This window comes from Liolophura sinensis, chromosome 6 (assembly GCF_032854445.1).
Source record: "Liolophura sinensis isolate JHLJ2023 chromosome 6, CUHK_Ljap_v2, whole genome shotgun sequence".
Lineage (NCBI taxonomy): Eukaryota > Metazoa > Mollusca > Polyplacophora > Chitonida > Chitonidae > Liolophura > Liolophura sinensis.
The window spans coordinates 71,036,439-71,061,424 of NC_088300.1; the positions used below are offsets into that span (position 1 = coordinate 71,036,439).

The 24,986-nt window shown below is 39.4% G+C and overlaps 1 protein-coding gene across 1 annotated transcript; it reads left to right on the top strand.

Moving 5' to 3' along the window:
* Positions 1-1,031: 1,031 nt before the first annotated feature.
* On the top strand, positions 1,032-23,227 carry LOC135467985 (myomodulin neuropeptides 1-like). The gene is made up of 2 exons (XM_064745960.1): positions 1,032-1,332; positions 21,387-23,227. The coding sequence occupies exons 1-2, from the start codon at positions 1,278-1,280 to the stop codon at positions 22,304-22,306; spliced, it is 975 nt and encodes a 324-aa protein (XP_064602030.1). The 5' UTR covers positions 1,032-1,277; the 3' UTR covers positions 22,307-23,227.
* Positions 23,228-24,986: the final 1,759 nt, after the last annotated feature.

The following is a 24,986-nucleotide window of genomic DNA, read 5'->3' on the forward strand; positions in this document are numbered from 1 at the left end:
GGAAAAACAGGAAATATCACAGGCTAATTGGCTGAGATTGTTAGAAAATGGTTGTGTTGACTTGGGCATGGAGAAATCTAGATCACTTAACGTAGCTGGAAACGGCTCGAAATAGCCCCGCTCTGCTTTTATAGTCTAGGGTTTACACACGGTACATGTCCTTAATTATTTTTGATCTAAAACTTTTGCACTATTTTTGTTAGCTCTTCAAAAGCTTTTCCACCAGACGATAATACTACACTCCGGAATACCCAGGGGTTTCTCGGAAAAGGCCTATCACCGAAAACGTCGGACCAGTCGCCACTCAGGTAAGAAATGCTATGACAGATGTAGCTATACATCGCCCACATATTTGCACTAGAATGCCAACAAACACTTACAATGCTCTCGTCAATCCAACTATCTATGCAATTGGAGACAAATTAGGTACATGTATCGCTTGTTACTGGTTATAAGGATTAAGTTCTAGGTTTTTCAAAGGTTTCTCAAGATGTGTTTTGTCGTGGAGATATTAATTGTATCCCTCAATTAGTCTTAGCGTAATTTGTTAAGTGTGGCGTGCTGATTGTTCTTGGAGTAGCTTTTGTACTCCGTGACCAGTGACTAATTGGTAGATCCGAGACAGTCTAATACTTAAGTCTTTGTTCCACTAAATAAATAAAGACCTTTAATCAATGTTGGTGATTCAGGCTGGAATGAAAATGTGATGTTAACCACAACATTTGTAAATAAGAAATCGCTTATGGCTTCCGTGGGCTCGCCTCTCCGCCTCTATACATCTGCACCAATGACTCGCCGCATGGGCATTGCTGATTTCCAGTTGGCCATTCGCTGGCGTTGCCAGGAATCTCCCCACACACCAATGCTGCACGAGATCTACTCTTTAGACACGGGGGTGTTCAGCAGCATGACGCGTCCAAATTCAATATTCATATGCTTCGTTAATATTCATATCCTTCGTGAATATTCATCAACACTTACATTTCTATTTAAAGAGGTGAGAAATTAGCTTCCACCGGGACTAAGAGACACTACATTGAAACAGACGCGTTAAGGACTGAAAACGATTCTTTGAAGCACTGCAGCGGAGAGCACAGGCACGGAAGCTCCCGACACAGGGAGACCTTACTTGCTGCGGTATACACGAAGAGCTTCTCCTGTCTTCGGAACGTTCCATACCAACTTTAATGAGAGACTGTTCGCAGTGAGACCAACAAGAACATCGGAGAAGCCCGAAACAGTTTTGTCCGCACCCGCAGGACTAACCGTCTACAAACATGAAACTTTGGGGAACCTTAATTGCTTTCTTTATTTGCCTTCATCAACATTACGGTAAGATATTTGTTTTTATCGCTTATCGATTTCCCAGTAGATCGTGCCTTTACGTGTTATTCTGCAAATTTTTTGCGACCGAAGTGAAAATAATAACACGGAACCACAACTAAAATTAATCCAGACTAATTTAAGGGCGATACCTATATATTAATTTTACATTATTCATTTGAAAAAAAAGCCAAAAACTAATTATTAATATTCTCTAACGAATGTCTTATTTACGGTCGTTATAGATAATAGTTTGTTAGGTAATTTCTTTAATTAACACGTCGAAGTCTTGCGCAGGATTAACTTTAACGCATAGTACACGATTGAGTCTTATCTATGATGCTGATATCCCATCTCACCCTTCTGACCGTTGGAAATGTCCTTGTGAGAGCTATTTAAAATCCTAAGTGACTGAGAGTCTAATTTATCTCGGTTCCTATACAAATGCAAGCATTGTTATCGCTTTTCCGCTCGCTTTCTTCCACAATTACCACAACGATTTCCTGGTAAGATGGACAAATGGTTTTGTCAAAGGGCAAAAGAATAAGAATAGCTTTTACGGTTGCAATCTCCACTCAGATTCTTTCCGCAAGTCCTAAGTTGTTAAAGAACCGTTTAGCAAAACTCCGCCAAGGGCCAAAAAATTGCCCCCAAAACAGTTATCAATTTTCAATTTAAACTCGTCGCAATACATTTCCTTTAGCAAGTTTCTATAGGCTGAGTGAGGTCTCCCACACTGCATCTCTGATAGATTAGCACCGGGGAAACTGTCCGCCTAACACAGCATACCTCAGTGAGTTGCTGATAGCGTCGTTAGGGGGTCCCAAGAGATGCAGATTAGATGCAGCTAGAGCTTCTAAAAACCACGCGTTTTTCTCTGGTGGCCCCTAACTTCCACCGAGAAATCAAATATGAATTGATTTCGAGACGTCTGATAGAAAGCGTAAATTGTCACTTCGCGTGCTTCATTGTTCCGTGTATAACCACTACAGTTGATTCGACCTGATTAATACCGCCTGATTTTTTTGGCGAGGAATGTCGCGATCAAAATTTCCGTTTTTTTGGGTAAACTGTTAATGGCGTATTGTTTTAGACATCCCATAGAGATCTCACTATCCTGTTATAGAAATGGAAAAGCATGTTATTAAAGCTTGAGTCTGAAATTATTTCGTCGCATATATATACACATATACCTTAGAATATATATCAACATGGACAATGTCTGACAGACCGTCATATACAGATCGTAGTTACATTCCCCCCACACATTTGTACATACACTGATTGCCAGTCAGTGTCTGACACGCAACGATCGAATAATACGAAAACGGTCAATGCTACATGCCGTGATCTATAAGTATATACTTTATGTGCTTACTGAATTCCTTTGTTCTTTTTAATCAGTTGTGTTAAGTGGAGCATCTATGTGATATAACCATTACTACAAAAAAAATCAGAATAAAACGCTCGGGACGCAAAAAATGTACAGACGTAACGCATATAATACAAGCAAGTCAAATTTGCCAACCTTTTCTAGCAGATCGTATTTTGAATTACAAGTCAGCTTTAGAATCAATGTCGCTTTCAAAATTATTTCTGTCAAATTATACGGGTATGTCCGTATTGCAATGGGGTCTAACTGGGGTCATATAACACTGCTGCCGAAGTGGGATTTCTACATCCCACAAATAAGCTCTGAAATTGTATTTCAGATTTTTACTTAAGTGGGAAATGGCTTTGTGGAATCTGCCCCAGGTCACTCGTGTTTGGTCAGCGAGACCGTTACCCAGTATCTGTAAAACAGGCAAATCCCGTGGGAACAGCGTATGCACAATATTCACGTATATGATCAACTTCACTTCATTCATACAGTTACTTAATGACAAGACGTTATTCCAGCGCCCTGGACATGGATCTAAAGATCGAGCTGTGATGATATTTAATAGTTCATGGGACAAGGATTTTGCAGATGAGAAGCATTTTTCTCCATACCGATCTGCGCATGAAATGCCAATGTTGCTTGTCAGATTTGAAATCCTAGTTGTCCACATGTCACAAGGCATGGCGTGTGTGTAAGGGTTTTACTACTGGGATATATTCTGTTTGACAACTTGACAATCGTTCATGTATACGTTCTCAACTGCAATGTGCTTATTATCATCCTGCTTTTCCGAGCTTTTTGATTTTCTTCCTCTGGCGATTTATTTTCGTTGTGAGTGCTTTTTTTTTAATTTCTGCGTCATAATGGCGTGTCAGTGCTGATACAAGAAGATGTCATCTTGATATGGCTTAAATAATTCTGAAAGGGTTATAAACCAAATTACCCAACCAACGTGTACTTTTCATAGTCACTGTTTTCTCCATTCTTGCAGTTACTGAAATCATTTCTAAGACAAAATAAGACAGATTTCAAGATCCAAACCAGTTTAGTGATGACTGTTGTTAATACCGTTAACATAAATTAGACATTTTGTGTTGTAATGAGTTAGAATGCTTGATGCAATACGCATGTCTTGCATGATTGAGACTCGTGAAGACACGTGACTAAAGTTTTGACGTCACCATTACTTCGAAGAAAAATTTACCCTTGATCTGAAATTGAACCGGGTGTTAAACGACACAGGCTGAGAACATTGTTGTAGAAGGGAACAGGTCTTCATTGTTTCTGTTGGCATCAGTTTACTTTTATGACATTCAGTAATGATAATACTGATTGACACGATTTGAATGGATTCCCTTGTATTCTTTTTGACAGTCCTTAACGTTTCGGAGGTCATAAAAATGAAATACAATCATCACCTGTTCCAACAGAATGTTCAAACCGTCTGTGAAACAGTCATCAACGCGATGTCTGCTATTGAATGACGAACAAGATTAATCTTGACAGAGTGGTTTTTAATGAAACGATTCGGTCATTTAGACACCAGTTCCCTAAACAGCTAGTGAATAACAGCTGTCTGACACAGTTCAAAACTTAACGGCAGTTATTTTATTCATGAACTTTCCTACATTTAATTGCAGAGTATGTTAGCCTATTCTAGAGTCGAAAACTTTGATTATAGGGCAATTTAATACATCAAATAGCATAGAAAGCTTCACAAAGTCTTCACACTTAATGCACTTAGACATCTTCAACTGAGTTCGTCATTTATTTAGTGCCTGGCTCTACATAGCCGTTTTAAGAGCACTTTTCCCAGCAAGATGTCGTGATAGGGTCTTCATTGTATCTGGCGGCTATTCTACTTAAACGGCGATAATTGAAATATGAAGTTAGAGAGTTTTTCACGCTGTAGCTATGACTTGAGGAGGTTTGCAATATAAAATTCATTTCCACCCACTTTCTTTTCATCCATGTTCTGATTCGTCATAAAGTTCAATAAAGTAACTTCACTTACTTGAGTGATAAATTTTGTAAGCTAGTGGTGGACCCATCAATTACATCACAAGGGTTTCAATTCTATTTAAGCAAAAAGCCTTTATTTCAGTATCTGTGACGTTTAATATATCTGAAGTTTAATTAAGCAGTATACTTGCAGGCGTTGTCTCGCATTTTCACAGAAGTTAAATACATCAGAATGAATGTACAAGATAACAAAATAATCAATACGGAAACATATTATTCAACCGTTTCTTTTTGTCCTCCAAATGTGTTTTTGGTCAATTTGAAATAATTTCAATGCCTCGCCCAAAGGAAGCTCACTTCCAGTAAAGGGAATGAGAATAATTTTTTCCCGCCTAGTTATTTCACGTTTTATTTCATTCCGTTTTCGTGGTGTTTTAATCAATTCACGTAGGCGATATTCTGCCGCTATTGAGAGTCATTAGCCTGCGTATAAAGTCTCTTGTGCACTCTTCATGATCCGCTAAGCTGTGAACAGAGGCCTTTGCTTGGCCGAAGTCAGCGACCGAAACACTAAACCAGTTAATGAGAAATGAGGCGTTGAGCATTGTTTGATCAAGCCATTATCTCCCCCGGTAAAATCAATGAATCGATAAGCTGCTTTGAGAATAATTTATAAGCGTTGTAGGGAGAGCTTCCGACAACTGTTGCGTCATGCCTTTTGGAAAGGGAACCTTCCGGTTGTAGCGAAGGTGAGTCAATGGTCTTATGCTGTAACTGAGATGTATTGACACGGTGGTAACCATGAGGGATGGGGGTGATGGTATTAACAAGAACAAACAAAAGAGCCATCCGCCAACAAACCTCCTTTTAACAAATGGTGACTTAACTTAAAGTGTGATTTCATGTACTTCCGGTCCTAAACCAACGCCCTCGCGCTCTAGTCACTCCGAAGTCACTAAAGACAAACATGGCCTGGAATTTCAACTTTGTCAGAGCTGTGCAAGCGGAAGTACTAAAGTACCCCCGACCAAACGGAAGTCGCGCTCTTTCAATTTCGGATTGAGCGACTCTTGGCTTAATGTTAACGATACTTTCAGGAATACACCAGGCTGTTAGCTTTTCGTTCAAGGCGAAGACATTTGCCAATGGAAAGTAATTTGTGAGCATTCTTGTGTCCATCCCAGTTCTGTAAGTCTCTCTACGGTTATACTACCTACACGATACCTCTACAGACATTCTTCTAATTTCCGACTGTAGAAAAATCGTTCTCACGAAGTATTTGAATTCCGGCAAGGTGACATTGGTAGCTTCAACTCTATGATGGCAACACTACAGGCTTAAGACATTGGCTTGAATTCAAGGCCGATTACTACCAGTATACCATAGATCTTTTCTCTGCAGTTACATATTTTGCGCTTGAATGAAAGGTGAATGTTCTTTTATGCTTCATATTTTTTATGCCGGAATCCCTCAACATATTTTCTACTCGAACAAAACTTATATTCCGTCCAACATGATCTACAAAAAAGTATTTTACTCCCTACATGACGCACCTGTCATGCTTGTAGCTGATTATTTCCAGACACATTACAGAATTACAGAACAAAAAATGATGTCAGACAGCATTGACGGCAAAACCACTGATAAGCGTGACAGGTTCTTTTCAGTATTAGTGCCTTTCAGTTGTTAATTATCAGAGATTTCCGTATTTTGTTCTTGTTAGACAGCATTGGGGATAAAAGTTGAAGGAAATTGAAGGCAACAAAGTACCAAGAAACACAAAGACAACAGTGTTTGCTAATTAGGAATGAGTGAAGAGCCATTTGTTATTGACGATGACACATGTTCACTGCTATCGGACTTCGAAACGTCATTAGGGAATATATTTAGTAATCACCATAGAACATACCAATATTACACACAGTACTATTGACCTTAGATATAGAAGCTATCATTCACAAGACTCATGACCTATCAAGGCATCCTCCAGAGTGTCATTAAGGTTTACGTCTGTATTACAGGGTCAGCGAGCTGCTGCGTCAGTTTCATTAGACGCACATAATATAGTAAAATAGGACACAAATTTGCCCTCATCGACTGCAGTGATTTATCTGGATAGAACAGCGACTAAAACAAAGAGGAGTGTTGTCCAATATATATAAAGCATTCTAAAAACTAAAGATAGATCTGGCTTCTCACTCATTATTCTGGGAGGTAAAGTCGACTCTTCACTTCTTTTTCACTTGGAGCATTTAGTGTTTGAAAAGAACGAGATGAAAAGGCAAGGTTTGACCTATTCATTCAAAGATGGGTCATGGCGTAGATTAAAGACAGGTTTATCCTCAGATCTACTAAGCGATAAGCCAGAATAAGACGGTACCTCTGTTATATCTGCGCAGCGCGTCGTGGCCGAATGGTTAAATAAGTTTGTCTTTCAGTCGCAAGGACACCGAGGTACGAGTTCAATCCTGTCTCGCATAGCAAAGTTGTACATTCCCCCGCTCTCACTGTTCGTCGAGCCTTGGTGACCATAAGCTATCACCGACATTGTTCGCGTGACCGTTTGTGCAGCAAAACATTCGTTAAAGACTATCGTGCACCAACACAGTGTGCATATCCTGCGTCACTCATAAAACTGACCGCCAAAGCATATGTGAACAATTCTTGAGTTAATCAACAAAAAAATAAATAATCAAATAAATCTACCTGATCCAGCTTTTGTGAAATTGTAAAATATCACAACCATTTTCTTGTCCTAGTTTGTCTTCACAGCGTACATAGTGCTAGACCTTGTCGTGCGTTAAACTTTGAATCAAGTATCTTAAGTCTAAAAACCGTTCACATTTCCCGACTTAACCACACATATGCTTTGCAGCCCTTTTGCAGGAAATGTAATCTTACCCATTACACCAACTAAATCCTATATTGCACACATTATTATCCCAGTAATATATTCGCGTTCTTCGGTAATAGCTTTCATGAAAGTCAGTAAGTTAGCCGTAATGTAGTGCAAGATAGCAGAATTGAACAATTTATTTCAATCTGAAGAAGTCAACAGTTTAAATTTTTGCATATCCGCTCTGTGAATGGAATATCTAGCCGCATCAATTCGGTTTCACGTGTGTACCTTTCACGAAAGGTGTTTCAACATTAGATGTGTGTATGTCCAAGCTTGTAGTTCATCCTTCAGTGGTTTGGGCCGTTGACAATACATGCATGTTTTATGTTCTCTTGGCAACATTCTAGTAACATTCAAGGTCATCATTAAAACTAGCGTTACTCGGATTCGACCTCTTATACTATCTCCCCTACGGCCGGGCCATGTGGCTGTTGAAGCGTATTGGTGATTATGGCCAGCGGCTTTGATCACGGGAATAACCTTTACAAGAGAGACTGGAAACGTCGTCGGCTGAACCATTAAAGAGATTTGTGGGGAGCTGCGGTTGAGGAAAGCTTCACTGTTCCACGAAGAGACCATTGGTTAATTACATCTACCTCACTGTAATTGTCTTGATGGTTGACAGAGTAGGACGCCGAGTGGCCCACGTGATACCGACATCGTGCACGAATTATCCCCATTTTACTACCTCTAATAGAGATTAATTGGTTTTAATATATCCGGCAGCGGTCATCCTTGACCAGGATCTAAAGAGTCCCGACTCCAGGCGGAGAGACCCCGCCCCACGGGCATTGTGGAAGTCTTAGGAGCTCAGACTGTTCTGAACATCGGAGACTTTAGCCAGATCTCAAGTGACCACTGCTTTCCTTTTAGCCTTGGTCATACCCGATGGGTATGGTAACAGGACCGTTCAGGCCGTTGTGTAACAGATCTGTCAATACCCGCTGACCCACAGACCCTCCCCCGTGGGAGCCCTGTGAAATGGGACCAAGATTACAAGTTCACCTAGACCTACTATATATTCTTGGTTTCCACAGACTCGAAGTGACGAGTTTGACCAAGTGCTTATTGTCCGGGATTATCACTCCTGTGAAATGATCAGCATTTCCCATATACATAGACTTCTAAGTGCAGTAAATAGTGCTAAGCTTTCATTAAATGGACTTTTTGGTTTTGGTAAATGCTTGTTTTCGAAGCGAAAGGTAATATTTCTCCAGTAACCAGAGTGCCTACATTTGAATGAAATAAATCGAAATGTTTATCCTTCGACGAAACTTCAAGACTTACAACACTATTTATGGTTTATATTGTGGAAAAGAACTGAAAACGGCCATAAAGGAAAAGTGATTATTTCGTGTAGATTTCAACCAAATCAAATATGCGCATGCTCACAATCACTTGGTAGAACGGAATTAGGTCACTGGTTCTCAGTTTTGTTAATTTAGCACTGGTACACAGAAATAATAAATACGTGTAATAGTTTTATGTATGAGGCAAGCGATCCTTATACATGCTGGCAGTGTGCACTGTCTATATTCTGAGTCAACATGTGATTAACCTGATAATCGCATATTGCTGAATCAGTTAAGAAACTTTTTCACCATTACCAGTCAACTGTTTGTATGTCATTTTTCTTTTTTGACATTTTGCGTTATGTCACACAATATATGGATTGATGCGTCTGTCTCCAGTAAAAAACTTGTGCATTCAGAAAAAAAAGAAATGAAACATATTCCCGACGGCATTCACATAACCATCGATTTAGTTGTGGAAAACTGTCGTGAACATTAAATTTTATATACATTTTGTCAAATATGCTCATAACCATGCTTATCTAAAGCAGTGCATAAAACAGCATCTAATACCACCACACGTCACTGTGTACATTGTGCTTACCTTATACCTTAATTCTGTGTGCCAGTCCGTTTGTCACTCATCCTGTACGTCTGTTTGGCAGCAGTCTGGCAGTATACACCATAACCCCGGTGTTCATCCCCACGTAGCAGTTCTGATTCTAACATACACGACGCGATTGATAGTAACCACAGACTTGCATAGCACTAATCCCATGACTTTCTCTATATTTATCTATATTCCATGTGATTTGTGGCATTGATTCAATCGCATCGCTGTTCCTTGGGGTTTTTTTTCGAGGTGATCTTTCTCTACCAATTCAGCATTACCGTAAATGAATCTTCAACAAATGTGTTGGTCGTTACGTGTCGTTCAGTTATTGTGGTATAGCCATACACCCACATAATAACATACACAAACGACTGTGTCACATCATGTGTGGGAAGCAAATGAGACGCGTAAGAATATTAATGTCTTAAGGCCGAGACGGTAAATATATAAGCCATCCTTCTCTTACTCATGGCTAGCATACCTAAATTTTAAATGAAATATGATCTTTTATGTTCTATATTTTCGGGCGAAAAATTAACGGTGTAGTTTATAAATACATGTATTATAGGTTCCATGTTTCAGTAGTGGATTAAAAAATTTCAGACAATATCCCAGACCGCCAGGGAAAGATAAAATAGAACTGACGAAATCTTCATATTATCACACTATATCTCATCTCAATTCAACCATAATCTCATTGCCTAAGGAGTCCGACACGCTGGACGTCGTTATCACATAATTTCACTTTGATTTTCTCGCTTTTTTCCCGACTCGATGTTTCTTGTGTTCGTATATTACAGTGTGTTGGCTGGGGCGCGCTGTTGGTTTCGCTTGCCGCAGGCAATAATCCGTGTTCCTCTCAATCTATCTCGTGCTGCCGCAGGGCGCTACGAGAAAGATCGATACCTCTGTATGATATTACCGCACCTGGACAGACTTTCATCTGGGTCATGCAAGTCTTGTCCTTCGCTGACCACAATGAAGAAGATAACTCACCTAAAGCTAGATAAAGTGTATACAATATATCAAGTACAGGCAACGATATCCGTTTAACAGACTCTTACATGCTTTTGCAAAGATTTGGGTTATAGTGCCGATAATAATTGTCTAGTTGAAAGAAAGCGACGTTTAATGGCTTTACAGCAGGTTTTACAAATGCGGAACAAATAATAACTAGAGACTTCAACCAGCCAACATGGTCTTTACGCCATGGTTTTTAATGTTATGTTATTTTTAATGTTAAGTGCGTTGCATCGTAGGTTCATTTGAGGCGTTAGTTTAGCAATTGTGTAAAATCACTCCTAATATGGTTGTAAAGCTATTTGACATAAGATAATGGCTAGGAGAAAAACTCCATCATCACTTAGACACTGCTTGGGCCGATACCTCTGCACGGAGTTAGCTAACGTCATGCCAAAGGCAACGTTAAATATCAGGTACAGGTGCGTTTTTTGATAATCTGTGATTCAAATTTAGTTAAATGGGTACAGAATCGACGCTGATTTGCCAACAGTGGAAAAGGGATTTACTGGGTTAAATCCTGCTTCCTTTCTCACGTTTGAATTAATCCGCAGTACTAAAATTCAGCTTAGGCAAGGCTTTGCCCGGACTTGCCTATTTCTTACACCTGTCAGCGGTGATTCCGTGTCCCTTTAAGCATTTGTGAGCAACTTTACTTTACACAGAAGTGAGGCTCGAGTAAGATAACTTTTGATCGTTACTTAGAAACTGATGATAATGGGTGCGCTGGCGTCAGGTCACAGATCACGTTGTCAGATACAAACGCGTTTGATTGGTTAAACTTTTATTTATGCTGTTAAGATGTATTTTTATTTGTGTGTGATTCGAACGAAGGTTGCTTTTTTGTTCATTTTAATCACATTATTCCTTAGTGAAACGTACGTTAAAAAGATGATGCTTTACAGATTATTTGAACCTTGGCCTCTTTATTGAGAAACGTCTTCACGAGGTGCTGTTCTTTTGTGTATAAAAGACATTGGTAATTTTCAAATGCAACGCTTCACTTGTCTAGCTCAAATGTAAACACTTCTAGCGACAAAAGTAAAAACAGTTCTTGCTTAAGGGGGAACAATTCATCACTTTGTTGAACCCCTTAATTCTTTTAACAAGTTGATAATGGCGTTAGGGCGAAAGTCTGGCGGGTCAGGATTTCAGGCTCATGCGCTCTTTGACATTTCCTTTCTGGTCTACTTAGTTTGGCTGGTGTCCAGTGAGAGTTTGCACCTAGGGGTATAATCGGAGTTTCGTCGTCGGTTAGTTTCTACTTACGCTTAATTAAACAGACGCTGGTAATTGATTCCAGGGTGTCAGGATATAGCCGAAAGATTGCTCAATCTGGCAGCAAAAATTAAATCATTCGTTTCATTTCATTTTGGGTCACACTGAACACCTAATACAATTCGCCTTAAACGGTTAATCTCCCACGAGGAAGATTCGTACGTTTCCCCAAAAAGAATTATCAAGTAAATTTAATCTCCAATTCCATATTTTAAACTGCCTGTTTCTTCGACCGAGGTGTAAGTATATCTCACGTATAATCTTTATCAAGTATTCTTTGGGCCATCGGATCAAAATAGTATCTAAACGTTTGAAGGGAATTTTCACCTGAACTTCAAACTCATTGTAAACAGATGAGAGCCAAGGTCTTCAATCCTGAAGCATGCAGCGTGATCATAGTTGTACAGGGCAAACATACAGTACACGACGAGATATGATTTTTGAGGAAACGGGTCTCAAATATTATTTTGCATATTTTTGTCAGAAAATCCGTTGTGATAATAAAACTTTGCAAAATTCTACAAGTACAAGGACGTTTATATCAAAACGAGATTATAGATTCACTACTCGTTAATACTTTTGAGTTAAAGTATGAAATTTGATGTATTCCATTTGGAAACTAGTGGGTTTGCCTTGACCGTTTTCCGAAGGATACCTGCCAACGGTTATGTCCAGAAATACGAAAGGTAAGATGAAAATTGCTTTAAGAGTATGTACGTTGTGTCAGATACGCCAATAGTGTCAAATAGCTGTCTTAAATCTCTTTCTAGGAAAAATAGCATGCATATAAAGAGGCGGACTAACTATTTTAGCACTCCAGAAATATACACGAAACAAATATCCATTTTATCCTCCATGTTAATCGTAAATTGACTGGTGCCACTAGATTGGCTTACAAAAGCAGTCACGCTGAGCGCAAGTGTCCAGCCTATGGTATTACGGAAAGAGACGTCACTGTCGGCTCGTTTTGTCCCTTACCCGAGCATTTTCAGGCTATACTCCAAGCTGACCAATCGCTGATCCGGTTCCTGTAGCAGATGACAGTCAGATGTTTGCCAAGCCCATTCAGGTGTCCATAGTGGCCGGTCAGGTGTTCCAAATAGCCGGTCAAGTGTCTACAATATCCTCTCAGGTGTCTACAAAAGGCAATCTAGTGTCCGCATTAGCCTCTCGGGTGTCCACAAAAGACAGTCATATATAGGCAATAGTCAGTCAAGTGTCTACAATAGCCAGTTGTGTCTCCACAATATCCAGCAAGGTCTCCGCAATAGCCATTTAGGTGTCCACAATAGCCAGTCAGGTGTCAGTAATAGTCAATTATGTGTCCACAATAGGCAGCCAGTTGTCCACAGTCGTCTGTCAATCAGGTCTCCGTAATAGTCAACCAGGTGTCCAAAGTAGTCAGCCAGGCGTCCACAAAAGTCATTTAGGTCAGTGTCTGCAAGAGCCAGACAGGTGTCCTCAATAGCCATTCAAGTGTTAGAAACAGCCAGTCATGTATTCCTAGTGTCCATAATGTCCGTATCTATCATATATATTTTTATTCCACAAAAACAAAGTATTGTAATGGCAAAATTAAATAAAACATTAACCAAAAAAGTTATTTGCTACAATAATATCTACACATGCTAAGAACTGTATACAGAAGCCATAGTGGAAATTTGATGGCGGATATATAACGTGAAGGCCATGATTTGGATTTCGAGTTCGTAATGCTCTGATTGTGAGTGTTTTCCACATGGTGTGAGCATATCGCGGAGATATAATTCCTGAACGCGCGATAGATGAGATGGTGAGATAACATAAATGAAGGACACATCACTATAAAATATTAATTGATCAGATTGCAGTTGGGTCAAGGGGATTCCGCGGACGGCTGACATTTAGCGAGATCTCGTCATAAGCCGATAACGGGACCCTTCTGCCGGAAAATTCAGTCTACTTTTGCTGAGACATTCTCCTTTTTGCAGACTAGCCCGTGGTTATAATAATTTATAACAGCAAAAATATTCTCAGTTTGTGACGGACATGCCAATGGACAATAAGAATCCATTTTTAAAAATAAAATTAGGGTCTTTACCGGTTGCGAGAAATCCAAGAGCATTTCGGAAATTTTTCACACAAATTACAATACTCAAAATGTATGCTTTTGTACATTGAATTATTTTGGACTCCGTTAAGCGGGGTGAGGATAAGAGTAAAATATTTCATACTTTCTTTGCTCCCAAGTTACCCCACTTAGATCACAGTGGTACGTCCAAGTCAAAAGTCAAAAAAAAAAAAACCGATAGTAAAATTGCATATCAAATGTCTCTGCTTGTACATAATGTGACGTTTGGTCATAGTGAACCTTCAGGTTTCTGTGTTCCCTTGGATGCTGAATCTGTGGAGAGGTAGTTCGAAACTGGTGACTATAGACTAAGTTATGCATGGTATTCAGTGAAAACCGTTGCAATCTCTCTTGCCTTAAAAGGTTCAGGAAAATTGCTGTACTTTATTTTATCAACTCGTTGTTGACATTTTTCGCCTAGAAGAGGTCAAAATACTTAAGAACGGGCTGGGCAACTGTCCTTCGACCACACTTCCGTTCGTTATATTCATGTCTCATTTAAATTGATTAGTCCGGAAAATCATCGATGTGATGATCCACTGCTTTGCCTTCACGCCCAGTTGATTATTTCTGACCATAGTTATTAACTCTGCATTAAAAACCTCCCAATGGTCTGTCTGGGATTTGCAGATTTAAAACCTGTCCGAAGTTTCCCCTCTCATTACATCTGTAATGGTCAATTTTGTAAGCCGGGAGGGGAAAAGCACACAGTTGTCATTGTCATGTGGAAAATTAATATCTCTGCTCGCATTTAAATGACCGTCCGCCAACCGTCTCTTGTGGTAAAGTCTCAATTTGCCGGTATAAACTCTCGGTGGGTGTAAACCACAAAGCCAATCGTCTAGCAACGACCAACTGGCCAAATCGACGGCGCAGGAAATTAAGTTTTCAAGACTAACCTAATCCAGCTAAATTTGTATCAAACATGTTGTCATTCACTTGTTACCGTCCCAATTAGAGGCCCATTCTGAGTTACAAGGAGATTGCCCCTGTAAATGACGTGTTCACTGGACCCTTGTGTTTAAGTGGTAATACCAAGCCATCTGTGTTATTACATTTGTAGAGGTTTTTGATCAACGGTTTGCTGGATTGGAACCGGTTATCACGTGACATATCTTCATTTCTGTCATATCTAGACGACTTGCAGCTGACAGATAGCATCAGCCCAATTGGCATTCGAGAGAGATCTGGTCAGTTAATTAAATGGCGCGAGTTTAGACTCGACGTCCAAGAAAATTGGGTATTTCATTTTTTTCGTCTTCTTGTTTATTTTTCCTTCCGTGTTTACCACGGTTGATGAACCTGTTTAGGTCTAAGGCTTGAGAAACACGGATTTCAATCAAATTTTTCTTCTTTGATGCTGTTTGTTCTACTATCCAGAAAGTTTTCCTAAACTGCAGCATAAATCCAACGCCGTCTGCTTGGCACCCATTACTTCCCAGACTGCAACAGTTTGGGTAGCAATGAAAACCCGGGTTTCAATTAAGCCGGAAAGAATCGAGCAGCGGGTTTAGGATAATAAATCTTTTCAGCCGACTTCCCATTAATCAAAACACCTCGGAAATTGCACCTTTAAATGATTTTGTATTGAAAACTTGATATAAGAAAATTCGATGGAGAGACACTCAATGTACAGCAACCAAAGCTTCCGATAAAGGGATCCCCCTTGCGCCAGGCCACAAGTCCCGCTGTGGCAGACCGGAAGGAGCTGAAAGGTGTTGCGGAATGAGGAAGTCATTTATATCATTCACTATTACGTATTTCAATTGAATTCGTTTTCAGTTGACATTCGGTGACTCGAAAGAATAAGTGGCAATATTAAGATAGACCTATCCAGGCCTGAGCTTCGCCTTCATGTGAAAGGGACAGGGAAGGAAGCCGCTATTTAATCAATAATACGCTCAACAGCCGCTTGGAATCGTGCGATTCAACCGCGATTAGTTATGGCGTGTTGATTGTAATGGCGTTCATTTCACCACAATAGTGGTAGAGAAGTAAGGAATACATCCTAAAATTAGGACTTTATCGATTTCTACCTTTTAGCACAGGTATAACAATATAAAGATACAGATACAGCGTCAGCGACGAAGAGGGGAATTAAACAAAGGTATTTTATAGCCGGTGTTTGTTATCTGTCCGAGTGTTATGTCATGGTATACGCAGAATTACACCCTAATTTACTGAACTTCTTCTGTGTGAAAGTTTTTGATTGAACATTTACACAAAAGGCTACCGTTCATCATCACCACGAAGCTGAGCAGCCAACTGAGCCTGGTTATAGCTTATATACCAAGTTTAGGCAGATTATCTATTGGTTTGGAAAGGCATTTTCTACGTTTTGGCTCTAATACCTTACGTACCAATGTAAACCTAGATAAATTTAATTATCAGCATGAACTCATGGCACTGTTAAAGGAGTTTTAAATGTTTACTTGATCAAGTCTGGGCTAAGGTTGGTTCGAAATACAGAAAGATGCTTGCCGCCGTCGTATAATTGAAATATTCTTGAGTACGGCGTAACACTACAATTGAAAAAATAAATAAAGGCTAGATTAGGACGTATATAGAAACCCGTGTTCTGTGCCTTGAATACGGGCCCTCACTTCCTGAACCAAGTGGCTAAACCACTTTTTCCTGACATTTTACTCTTGACCATTTGTCATTTGTTTAATCAGATTCTTACTCTAGGAATTGGCATGATTTGCTGATGAAAAGGCCTAGACAAGGAAAACATCTAAACATGTTAATCTTGGTGTCTCCCTCAAGCTAACTGTCAACATTTGCTAAAGAAATCTCTATAACCTGAAGAACAACTGCTCAAATACCTGTTCATGAATTTTGCATTAACCACGTCCCAGAGAATTTGTTCCCAATACCAACACTCAGTCACAGAAGTATAGTGAAGAAACAGTTATTTTATTTTAACGATTTATTCTGGAAAAGGGGCTTATATCCAAGTATGCATGGGTAGGAGAATATTGTGAGATCTAGTTTGCGAAAATATGAAAAATATATCCCAGTTAAGGGTGTCAGTACATGGAATCTTGAAGACAAAGTAAACTTAACTGTACATCTGAATGAAGAGTGATCAATGTTTTTATACACGTATATCTTCGAGTAACCACCTACCACCATGAGTTAAGCGTAACCTACGAGAAGAAAATAAGTTGAAATGGTTTGATAGAAGTAAAACTAACAAATATGTAACATATACAAGCAACAAGACCGAGTAGCTCAGGAAATCTGAATCACGGGGGACCGAGTTTTAAATTTTCAAACGCTTTTAAATGTTTCGTGATTAATTGATAATACGTTTAATAAAGTACAAAAAAAGCCCTTGGAATGTGATACCTTTTCCAAGGCACTAGACTCAAGCCCAATTTACCCCAATTTGCCGTGTTTCTTTTATAATATATGAATACTAGACGTACCAATCTTTCGTCAAATCGTCATGGCAAACGCAGGAATGAATGAATGTAGCTTAGACACAAATTACTTTAGTCGGGAATGGAACCCCATTGAAGAGTATAGACACATAACGTTCATATATCTGTCCGTAATTTTCGTAAATAATCGGTTAGCAGACTCGTTAACATCACTTCGTTTGTTATATCAGGTTATTTTCTGCTCATTTAGAAATAAAGGTTATATAACAGTACTAGTACTATATAACAGTTTCACTAACAGTACTAACCATATCCAATGTAATACATACTGATTGTTTCTAAACGCTTAATGCTCATTTTAAACTACTTCGTACAGAATTAAAGGTTTTATAACAGGACTAGTACTATATAACAGTTTCACTAAGAGTACTAACCATATCCAATGTAATACATATCTGATTGTTTCTAAACGCTTAATGCTCATTTTAAATTACTTCGTACAGTTGTCAACAAGAGAAACCCCCAGAGTGTCCAATAGTTTGTACACACACGGCTAAACCACCCATCAAAAAGACCTTGGCATGGAATTCGCATTGTCTATGGCTAATAAAAAGAGCCATCAATATCGTCTTCACAAGTCTTCCATTATGATCTTAAAAGGACTGACATGCTATTGTAGAACCAATGATCGATTGTTTTATTTTACCCATTACGGCTATTCTTTCTTGACGGAGGCCTATGCATTATTCGTCTAAGTGGACTGTGATATTTCCTCAGTGCATTGGATATCAGTCATTCCTGTCACAAGCGACCTTTGTTCCGCGTTACAACACAGCTCCCACCTTTTCCTCTTCAACCTGTACCTTCAAAATCAAACTAACAAAAGACATAACTCCGATATATTACAACTTACTGCAGAGAACGAACCAGTTACGGAGTCGTGACAAGACGCGTATGCTTTCCTCAGTAACATCGTTGAATTCCAATCAAGGGCCAACGAGATATTTTTCTCTCCGTCCCAAACTTTGTAAATCCATCGATCACAATTAAGAATGGTGCATGGCCGAACGGATATAATGACATATATCATTGCTATATTTCCGGTGATAGTTAAGAAATAAACAATTTCTTACTGTGATATATGTTAGTATAAATCATACTGTTACAGGAAGTGGCCACCAGTTGAACACGAGGCTACATGCCATCGTCTTTTGGAGTGGTGTTGTTAAGTCACGAAGTATACACTGTATTGGTTACGGTACAGGCCCCAGTTTCACATAGCGGAGTGTGACATTTTTTATCTTATATTTGTCGTACAATATTTTGTACGTCACTATTACCGTACCATTGTCCTATATGTGCGATTATTATACATGTACGACATCTTTGTGAAACGGGGCCAAGTACTGAAATTAAAGATTGAGATATTTGTGGTCTGGAAAGCATACGCATATATGAACCAGAATATGGTGGCAATTGTCTAATATAATTTCTCAAAGAGGCTTTTTTATCAGAGAATTAGAAGACGTTTGTTTGTGACAACATGTATTAGCCTTAGCCTGGGGCTTCAGTCAAAATCGCATGTATTTGTTGTATGTTAAGTAGTGGCTTGGTTCATGTCTGTAATTTTATAATAATCCTTTACACATTCGTGTTGTTGAAATGATATTGTTTGTCTTAGTGTCCGTTTCTTAAGCTTAGCCTGTGGCGTCAGGCCCTGTCACATAACAAACAACATCATTCCATTACTGGATCATCGGGCTTCCTTGTGTATGAAAATCACTGATGACCTCAGGGGAAATTGCACGCAGCAACAAAGTCACGAAGTATAATAGTCTTCCAATGACACTATTTTCTGAGATGTTTTATGTGCTGAATTATTTATTGAATTCTTTATGCACTCTTAACGCAAAAATGTAGCACGTGGAATTTTCGTACAAACCCATAGCATAAAAAGTAATCGCTATGTTTTAGATTTCACCTCAGATATATATATAGAAATGCATAAATGAAAAAATACCTGTAAAGTCTTGCATGAAAAGATGGATTTTTGACAATTCCGTTGGCATACATATAGTTTTTGTAAACCACTTATTGAATGGATGGATATAGCTAAAAGATTTTAGTTTGATTCAATCTGGATATCGCCTTGATGATGTGCTGCTAGTCTCAGTATCCCGGCTTTGATTATAGTTCATTGCGCAGGGTCAAAAGATTAGACGGTGTTACTTCCGGTTTATGGGCAACGAATCCTCTAGGGCTATTCGGGTTTATAGGGTTGCTTTTACAACCTGAACTCGTCGGCATGCGGGCTCGGACTAATGATTGACAAACTTTGTAGGGGTTTATTACCATCTGGCCCGACCGCGATTTGATATTTCAGTGGAAAGCTGATGATTTACAGCTTCTTCCGAATGGTCGGGAGATTTATTAAGACCCTACAGATCGGTGCGTGTACTGTAAATTGACGTGTATAATGAAGTCAATATGGCCAGAAAGAAACTGCAAAATGTCGATGGAACCCGATTAGCAGAGGCTTGATGACAGTCTCCAAGCTGCCGGTGTAAGCCGCTCGGGATCTCGACGACTTGGGGAATTGAAACGCACTTTGCAGACGACGCCTTAACCAGGAAGATATAATCTATTAGAGCCGTGTCGCTCCGCGAGCTCTATTCATATAACTACCATAATCGAATCATCTCATCTCGATATGACAGGCAAAGAATCAGTCGGCCGTCAAACCTCATTTATGGGTGGTATTCTGTAAATTAAAGAGACAATCAGTTAGACCGAACCGGTCCGGGACAACAACATAGTAAAGATTCATCACGCAGACAATCCTGTTATCTTGTTACTATCCTTGTCACTGCCTACTCTCTCTTTCGTTGTAACTAAAGTGTATACGGGTTACTTCCTTAATGTTGTTTCTGGCTGAAGAGAAATCGCAACAGATTGTCTGTCTTACCCAAACTAAAATCAAATCTTTCTCACGAATAATGAAATATACGTGATGATTAATCACCCCTCTGATGACCGCGTATATATGTTCTGTGGAGTAAGTTTCACGACAAACCAAGATGGAGTGATAGAAGTCAAGGTATTCGTTGGTGATAACGAGGTTTTCCACTAATGCTTTTTCACATATTGGATTTGGCCGTGTGACTTTATACTTAACACTATGGAAGATGAATATGTTGGAGTTTCCGGCCGGAATTGTCATGTCATGCTGTGAATAAATATCAGCTATTATTATTTGTCATGCGCATGTATACATATATCGATATCCTGGACTGTTTCTTCAGATATTATTTTTTTTATTGTTTTATTATGTGGGTGGTAGAATACAGCTTATGAAAATGTCTAAGATTCATTTGGTCATACAGAAGGGTGTAAAAAATTTACATTTTTGTAATTTTTTAAATTTAGCCTCCAATTTGAAGTTGTTCCAGATGAGGCATCAGAAAATACCTCTGCTTCAATCACGTTTCAACCCGTTACCCACTGTTTTATATTTGCTTAAGCGTTATATAACTTGGCAAAGACTGTTAAAGGATCTTTTCAAAGCCCGCATGACAGTATTGGCGCTGACTCGATCTCGAGGTTTCCAGTTATGCGTACTTGACAAAATAAAGTACTGGTAGCTGGTTTTGGCAAAGCCCGCCAGGCAATCTTTCAAGAGTCTGATAATCAGTCTCAGCAAAGTAAAGTCCTTTCAGTGGTCTTATCCTAGATGATTTACAACTGCTTTTTGGTATTCGTTTCGTTTTTCAGAAAACTCTATTCTTCACTTTACGGTTTTCTTTTAAGATATTACACAAATGGAAGAGAAATTTACTCCACAATTTATCCGCAAGAATAATTTAGTCCTGCTCACGGAGTAAAGGTTAATAAAGGATAAATGTAAGAATTAAAATCTCTGCAATCATTGCTTCTATAAAAGCTAAGTTCCACCAAAATGCCGGACGGTACAAAATCGCGTTAATAGTGTCGGTGGAATTCTTGACATTCTCAGACAACATGTAAAAGAAAATCATTGTTAGTATCGAATGAATGACATTAGTTTGAACTGATACCATTTATGTTCATAAATGAATCAAAGCAAATTGTTTTTCTGTTTCACAGGAAATTCCGCCGAGATAGAAGAAAATGCCGCTGCTCAGAGTGACAGTCCCATGGTTCGGTCTACTAGAGGCGGTCTAAACATGCTCAGACTAGGGCGCGCCGGCAAATTCAGGACGCGAGGAGTGCGCATGCTCCGACTGGGAAAGCGTTCCGACCCACTGGACCACCTCACATACGACGACTTAAAAGAAATTTTGTATTCGCTTTACGACCAAGAGAAGCACCCCATGGTGAGGCAGCCTCCTCTGCCCCGATACGGCCGTGAATTGGAAGGTTTGGACGATTACGACGTTGCTAAACGGATGAGTCCCGACATGGCCCTGCAGCTGTTGGAAGCCGAAGCCTATGGCTCCCACATGAGGCCCACACCAAGACTCGGACGCTTCAAGAGGTCCTCAGACAGCTCCGAAAACGACATCGCGTCCGAAGTTTCCCAAGACGGTGAACGCGCCGTTCCTATCCCACGATTTGGCCGTCTCACTGATGGAGAAGACAAAGACGCATCATCAGATGAAGACAAAGACGGAGGAGAAAGAGCTGTGCCAATGCCCAGAATCGGCCGCGAAAATGAAGAAGAGGCAGTTTTAGATAAAGACAAAAGAGGACTTGCTATGCTGAGACTTGGCCGCAGTATGAAAATGTTAAGACTGGGCAAGAGAGATCCCGCCGAGTTTGAGGACCCCGAAGACAAGAGGTCCCTTGCCCTGCTCCGCCTTGGAAAACGAGGAATGAGGATGCTGCGTTTGGGAAAGCGCGAGCCCGAAACCGGCGAAGAAGACAAAAGATCTTTGAAACTGTTGCGGCTTGGAAAACGTGAAGACTCCGAACATCAGATAGATACTCGAGCTTTGAGCATGCTTCGGTTAGGCCGCAGTCAGGCCGATGATAAAAGGTCATTAAAGCTTCTGCGTCTGGGTTGAGAGAGATAACGTCGAGCTTAGTCTCAGATCCAGCTACAAGTATCTCTGTATGGCTTAAAGGACAACGCACGAAAGAAAGTTAATTTCTCGAAAAAAAAGTTTCACCGAAAAATACAAACCATGACACATTGTTCCATTGATCTGTCTTCTGAGTGATGGTGGATGCAAGCGCCCGGAGATCAGGTCAAAGATACACTGTATAGGGCTATAACGAAAACAAACTCAAACTAGCAAAATATTCTCAAGTTTTCCATGTTTATTTCATGACCCTGTTGGCCGTCTATATGTGAATATTTCTGAAGCACATAAATGCTGTGATGACGTAACTACACGTCTTGATGACGTCATTTATTTGTGAAAACTACTTAATGTTGAGTTAAAAATCGTTTCGGTTTGTCATGTTCGAAGTTTGAAAATACAAACGAATTGTTTTCTTTTGTTTCGAATTTAAATAAATAATATATTTTGGAAAGACCTGCACTTCTATACATTACAATTGTCTTTACACTGAAAGGGACTCGTGAAGATTGCTTGTAAATAACTATTTGTGAACGATATAGCTTAATAACTCCTTATTAAATACGCGATAAAGTGAAATTCTTTAATCTCGACATGTCCGGCTCTCTCCGCTCTGGAGATATTCTGTGGCAAGAATATATTTAGAAAAGAGTTTATTTAGGAATTTATGGTTGTAGTATCCCGGTTTGTTTAAACGGCGAACGGACTGTGGTTGCAGCCAATGATGGACACCCTTACAAATACTCCTTGAATTCAAATAAAATGTCGCTGCGATTTTGTTCCACAACGGTTCCTCGAATAGCAATATGAAATTAAAAGTCCCATTAAAACCATTACTGCTTTGATTTTTGTGGCTCTTATTCTGAATAAACTACTGGAAATTCATCATATTTGTGATAAAGAGATGCGGCTAATTCGTCTCTCATTACTTCACCTTCAAAGTATATTTTCATTTCAAAATAATAACGTAAAATTCTTCCTCTTATCAAGAGTATAATTAGCTGTTCTCCGGAAATTGCTTCCTTTAACACACATAAATCCACTGTGTAATAATTGCCACTATTACGCAAAGCTAATAGATCAAACTATTATGAGAACTAATGAAAATGTCTCTTTTAATAAGAGTCGTTTATCTGCATTTTTCGAAAGGGGATGTTGTGAAAATAATTTTCATCGACTTGATTTGGAACTCATAAATGGACAAGCGGATATCAAAAGTAATTAATATAACAAGTTGTTCATTCTCGAGACATGACAGTGAGTTCAGGAGGCTATCTGGTTCTCATGCCCATCTCCATACTATGAACTGCATCTAAGAATTGGTGTCAGGAAGAGTTATAATAAACTTTCTCCGAGGTTTCACGGATTATATGAGATCAGATATCTTTGACTATTGCGCGGGTAGCTGCTTGGGCATAACTGATGTTATCAGATTCTTTTGTATTATAGTTCCCCAATATTTATGAGGAACATTTAACATTTATTTATTTAGTCTATTATGTCGTATCTAACAATTTTTCACCTGTCCGTGGGTGGTCAGATTAATGAATGCAGAAAACCCCTTATCGTCGGCATATACCTGACAAGCTTCTTAACGTAAAAAGGCTCAATGATCATGGACTATTCTGCCCGAGCGTATTAAACAAGGTGAAACCATGTCAGGGAATGCTGTGTGAAGTTTGTTTTCATGACGTCATACCATGCGTTTCAGTGCAGTGTGTCTCAGGTAATTAAACGGTTAAGGTGTGTGGTTTATGGGTTACTGGTAATTGTTGCAAGTTCCGTTGTAAACATTAAATGCCTTCTGCATTTTTTCTTGAGGGAAAAGATAGGGATCAATTTCCTAAGATTACATATTATTTGACATATACATATATATACCTTTAGTTACGTTCCACTATTTATGTCCGCTTTACTGCATGGAGCTTCAGCTAAGACTTAGAAGCCCTACATATTTATTACCTTTAGCGACCGAGCAACTCATCTAACCACTAACCAAGGAGGTCCAAGGCTCGAATCCAGCAGCCACAGGTACAGCTGTGGGCTGTATCAGGGCGTTTGTCAAGGGGCAGTGGTTAAACCGAACTATGCTCAGTCTCATCTTCGCACCCATATACCACACCGCCACCATATATGGGCATTTTCTTGACTACGGCATATAAAACCAATCAAACATGTAACTACATGTAAATAAATCATATATATTTAGTTCTTTTGCTTGGATATTAGTTTCGCCTCACTTGCATACTATGACGACCGTGCCTCCTCGTGTGAACATACTTATAATGCTTCCTCACTGGAATGCCATGCCTAAGACACCATGCATGCTCGATGTAACACCTCACTGACACCATCTCAACAAGCACTTGGCCGACTGCTGACATTCATGTCCTGCAAAATCCAAATGTAGTTTTCCTTTTGAAAATTAATTAGCATATAATATTTTTAGAGATAAACGAGGTCATGAAAAGAAGAATGCTAAACTCACGTTTTCAACCATTTTGAATTGCCCTTCCTTGTGATCGAATATAAGGGGAATGTAATGCAAGCTATAGTTTCATATTTTCCTAGCCAGTCAATCTTACGAGGGTGAGTAGCCTGGAAGGAGTGGAGTGTACCTTATTTCTCTGTCATGTCTGGGATAAACATGTGCAAAGTTAAT

Coding starts and splice junctions, on each gene's coding strand:
- LOC135467985 (XM_064745960.1), top strand. CDS start 1,278: ATGAAACTTTGGGGAACCTTAATTGCTTTCTTTATTTGCCTTCATCAA. Junction 1,333..21,386: donor TTGCCTTCATCAACATTACG/GTAAGATATTTG, acceptor TCTGTTTCACAG/GAAATTCCGCCGAGATAGAA.